General features: G+C 41.1%; 1 protein-coding gene across 1 annotated transcript in view; it reads right to left on the bottom strand.

Moving 5' to 3' along the window:
• The window catches only part of LOC307270605 (striatin-3-like), a gene marked incomplete at its 3' end in the record, with an annotated part of 8,249 nt that extends 5,261 nt beyond the window's left edge, over positions 1–2,988 (bottom strand). Inside the window, exons 1-3 of the mRNA XM_080054487.1 lie at positions 2,889–2,988; positions 1,386–1,459; positions 822–900 (exon numbers count right to left, since the gene is read on the bottom strand). Coding sequence (XP_079910613.1) covers positions 822–900; positions 1,386–1,459; positions 2,889–2,917 — 182 coding nt within the window. The 5' untranslated portion in view covers positions 2,918–2,988. The remainder of the gene's footprint in view (positions 1–821; positions 901–1,385; positions 1,460–2,888) is intronic.
• Between the last annotated feature and the right edge of the window lie 2,012 nt (positions 2,989–5,000).

Raw genomic sequence — 5,000 nt, 5'->3', positions numbered from 1 at the left:
TAACCCTGCGTTCCAATCCCCATACTTTCTACTATTTAGTATGGTAGTAGAAAAAAAGATTTCGGATGTCCCAATTCTTGTGGCCAGATTTACTGCAGGTCATCCCCCCTCTCTCTCTCTGTCTCTCTCTCTGTCTCTCTGTCTCCGTCTCCCCATTTCAACTCTGTACTGTCTAATGAAGCTTGAAAATGCCAAAATTATCTAAAAGAAAAGTTAACCAATTATTATAAATATTACAGCTATAGTTCCTGTCCATTGACTTATCTCTAGCGTGGTCCAAAAAAATTCACCCCCCTCAGTGTTGTCATGGAGATATGACCTAAACATACAGACTAAAATGGTTTTGTGGCCCAGGCTGCAAATAGGTTTAATAAGACTTTGAAAACGGCCTGTCTAACAAGTGAGTCAAAGAAAAATGGCTCAGTCTTGGTACCACCCCCCCAGTGGCACTTCCTGGTTACTACAGTTGTGTTCACTTCCTTATTGGATGCTGGTAACAATCGCTGAGGTTGGGGCTTGGTATTTTTTATTTTTTTTTAACCTTTATTTCTACAGGTAAATCCCATTGAGTCCGAAGACTCTTTTGCAAGGAAGACCTGTTCCCATTTACACACTCATTCATACACCGATAGCGGGCTAACTATCAACATTCACACGAGGCAAGGTGGGTGAAGTGTCTTGCCCAAGGACACAACAACTATGACACAAGTGGCAGGGCGGGGATCGAACCTCCAACCCTTTGATCATCGGCCGACCCGCTCTACCAACTGAGCCACAGTCGTATTAACAGAGTGATGGTCAGAGGTAGCAGCTTGACTTACTGTCTGAGTAGTTGTCTTCCTTGTTTCCAGGTGAGCTGACTGTTGGCAGGAACAGCTGAGACCTCGGAGTCTTTGGTTTCTGTAGGACAGACAGACAGACAGGCAGACACACAGACAGACAGACAGACAGACACACACACGCGCAGATAGACAGACAGATAGACACACACACACACACACACACACACACACACACACACAGAGACAGACAGACAGACAGACACCCACACACACGCGCAGATAGACAGACAGACACCCACACACACACACACACACACACACACACGCGCAGATAGACAGACACACACACACACACACCCACGCAGATAGACAGACAAACAAACACAAACACACACACACACACACACGCACGTACGTACGTTTAATAACATTATGAATATGCTTGAAGGAGGAGATGTAAGGATGTAACGTTGTCCTTCTCAAATGAAAAATCCTTTTGGTTTGATCTCCCACCTGATTCAAAGCTGGGCATCGACAGACAGACAGACAGACAGACAGACAGACAGACAGACAGACAGACAGACAGACAGACAGATCTCCCACCTGATTCAAAGCTGGGCATCTTCATCTCTCCTTGGTTTAACTCTGTCCCATATTTTAACTTGTGATATTTAGCTCTGAGGAGGAAAAAAATAAAAATAAAAAACATAATTAATATTCTATCACCAACAGATTTAAACATCACAATGAATCCAAAAGAATATCAGTGAAAGTCACAGACTGTGTGAGGCCAATGTAAAGGTGCAGTCAGTGATTCTGGAGAACGCTTGTTGTCAAAATCAGTGAATATCTCCTCATGATCCGCTATCTGTCTGTACTGTAGAGCTGCAACGATTAATCGACGAATCGATTACTAAAATAATCGCCAACTATTTTGATAATCGATTTGAGTAATTTTTTAATAAAAAAAAATTCCAAATTCTCTGATTTCAGCTTCTCAAATGTGAATATTTTCTGGTTTCTTTAATCCTATTATGACAGTAAACTGAAATATCTGTGTGTTTTGGACATAACAATACATTTGAGGACGTCAACATGGGCTTTGGAAAATTGATCAACATTTTTCACCATTTTCTGACATTTTACGGACCAAAACGAGAAAATAATCGACAGATTAATCGATTATCAAAATAATCGTTAGTTGCAGCTCTACTGTACTGTGTGTGGTGGAAAAAAAACTGGCATGTTGCTAGCTACGGTGGCCCCGTTCTTTATGTGCAAGTTTACAGAGACTAGGCTTTCACAGATTTATTTTTCAGTGTGTGAGTGAGTGAGTGAGTGCCTGTGTGAGTGAGTGAGTGAGTGAGTGAGTGAGTGCCTGTGTGAGTGAGTGAGTGAGTGAGTGAGTGAGTGAGTGAGACTGTGTGTGTGTGTGTGTGTGTGTGAGTGAGTGAGTGAGTGAGTGCCTGTGTGTGAGAGAGTGAGTGAGTGAGTGAGTGAGTGAGTGCCTGTGTGAGTGAGTGAGTGTTCCTGTGTGTGTGTGTGTCTGTTCCTGTGTCTGTGTGTGTGTCTGTTCCTGTGTGTGTGTGTGTGTGTGTGTCTGTTCCTGTGTGTGTGTTCCTGTGTGTGTGTGTGTCTGTTCCTGTTTGTGTGTGTGTGTGTGTGTGTCTGTTCCTGTGTGTGTGTGTGTGTCTGTTCCTGTGTGTGTGTGTGTGTGTGTGTTCCTGTGTGTGTGTGTCTGTTCCTGTGTGTGAGTGAGTGAGTGCCTGTGTGAGTGTGTGTGTGTGTGTGTGTGAGTGTCTGTTCCTGTGTGTGAGTGAGTGAGTGAGTGCCTGTGTGAGTGAGTGAGTGTGTGCGAGTGTGTCTGTTCCTGTGTGTGCGTGTGTCTGTTCCTGTGTGTGTGTGTGTGTGTGTCTGTTACTGTGTGTGTGTGTGTGTGTGTGTGTGTGTGTGTCTGTTCCTGTGTGTGTGTGTGTGTGTGTGTCTGTTCCTGTGTGTGTGTGTCTGTTCCTGTGTGTGTGTGTGTGTGTGTGTGTGTGTGTGTCTGTTCCTGTGTGTGTGTGTGTGTGTGTGTGTGTGTGTGTGTGTGTGTTAATGAGTTCTTACCTTTCTTGTTTTAAAGCGTATTCTAACATTTTTATTCTTCTAACCAGATCGTTCTTCAGGTTCTCTTGTCCCTTCCTCTCGCCCTGAAGAAACGCTATCCTCGCCTAGACACACACACACACACACACACACACACACACACACACACACACACACACACACACACACACACACACACACACACACACACACACACACACACACACACACACACACACACACACACACACACATACAGAGAGACAGAGAGAGACACACACACACACACACACACACACACACATACAGAGAGAGACACACACACACACACACACACACACACACAGAGAAAGACAGAGAGAAGTGTTATCCATATGGTAAAACAGTAATGATCCCAGGTCAAAGGTGAAATTTGGGGCGACTGTGTCTCAGGTGGTAGAGCGGGTCGGCTGATGATCAAAGGGTTGGAGGTTCGATCCCCGCCCTGCCACCTGTGTCATGGTTGTTGTGTCCTTGGGCAAGACACCTCACCCACCTTGCCTCGTGTGAATGTCGATAGTTAGCCTGCTGCTATCGGTGTATGAATGTGTGTGTGAATGGTAACGTGTAAATGGGAACAGGTCTCCCTTGAAAAAGAGTCTTCGGTCTCAATGGGATTTACCTGTATGAATAAAGGTTAAAAAAATAATAATAATAATAATAATAAATAATAATTCCTTTTACACTTTTAGGGATCTTTTATTTAAGGATATCCGTGGGACAGTTTGAGCCATATTTTATAGGTAAAATATTTACGTTATATATTTTTGATTTATTATTTTTACACAAAAACCTATTGTTCGGTATTCTGCCCAAACTATTGTACCTTTTCCAAAATATCCCTTTGCCGCCTCCTTCAGACTTCTTTCCTAGATTCAAGAAACTTTTTTGCAATTTTATTTGGAAAAATAGACGCCCCAGACTTCGTTTGTCCCTTATGTACCTACCGTATGACAGGGGAGGGCTCCAATGCCCCAATCTATTATGGTATTACTGGGCTACTCAAATAAGAACTATGAAGTATTATTATTACACGGAAAACTCGCCAGTATGGAAAGATATTGAATCCGGCTCTGAAAAGATTCCATTACCTGCATATATATATTCGGATACTTTTAAAAACCTTAAAAAGAAGACAACAAATCCAATAGTTAAGAACATGATTGTGGTATGGTATGATGTAAATAAATACCACAAGGAAACTTCTGTTCTTTCCAGGTTTAGTCCAATTTGGGGTAATAACCATTTTGTACCAGGAAGAGCTGATGGTGGGTTCAAGTTATGGGCTGATAAAGGAATAAAACAAATGAAGGATATTTATAATCCGAATGAGGGTCATTTGAAAACGTTTGAGGACCTAGTAAGTATGTATAACATTCCCAAAAAACACTTCTTTAAATATTTACAACTAAAAAGTTTTATTAGATCCTATCAGAACCAATCCACTACCATCCCAACTTTATCTATACTGGAGAATAATCTAATTAAAAATCCCTTTGAGAAAAAAATTATTTCAGCTATTTATAATCTTTTGAGTGACAATTCACCTGAATCTTCAGATTCTAAACTAAATTCATGGGAAGGTGATCTACAAAGGGAAATTACCAATGAAGAGTGGATTGTTGCATGTAAGAATGCTCAGTCTCAAACTGCCAATACAAGGTTAAAATTGCTGCAATACAACTGGTTAATGAGAATATATATTACACCAGAAAAACTAAATAAATTTAATCCCAATATTCCAGATTTGTGCACAAGATGTGGGGACGACAAGGGAACACTTATTCATTGTATATGGAAGTGCCCGAAAATAATTGAATTCTGGAATGAAGTTGGAAAGATAATTCAGGACATTCTATCAATCCAAATAATAATAGAACCTAAACTTTTTATTCTAGGCATCTATCCAAAGAAACATAATATAAGTAGTGGAAAACAGAATTTTGTAAACATTTGCCTATTACAGGCCAAAAGATTGATCGCATTAACATGGAAAAGCAATGGGAGACCAAGTATTAGACAGTGGTTCAAAGAAATGTCATTATGTCTGCCTCTAGAAAAAATTACTTATACACTCAGGGACAAACAAGAGAA

Source organism: Ammodytes marinus, assembly GCF_949987685.1.
Source record: "Ammodytes marinus genome assembly, contig: scaffold_524, whole genome shotgun sequence".
Lineage (NCBI taxonomy): Eukaryota > Metazoa > Chordata > Actinopteri > Uranoscopiformes > Ammodytidae > Ammodytes > Ammodytes marinus.
Note: the sequence above shows the minus strand (reverse complement) of the source record. Positions and strands in the feature narration are given on the sequence as shown.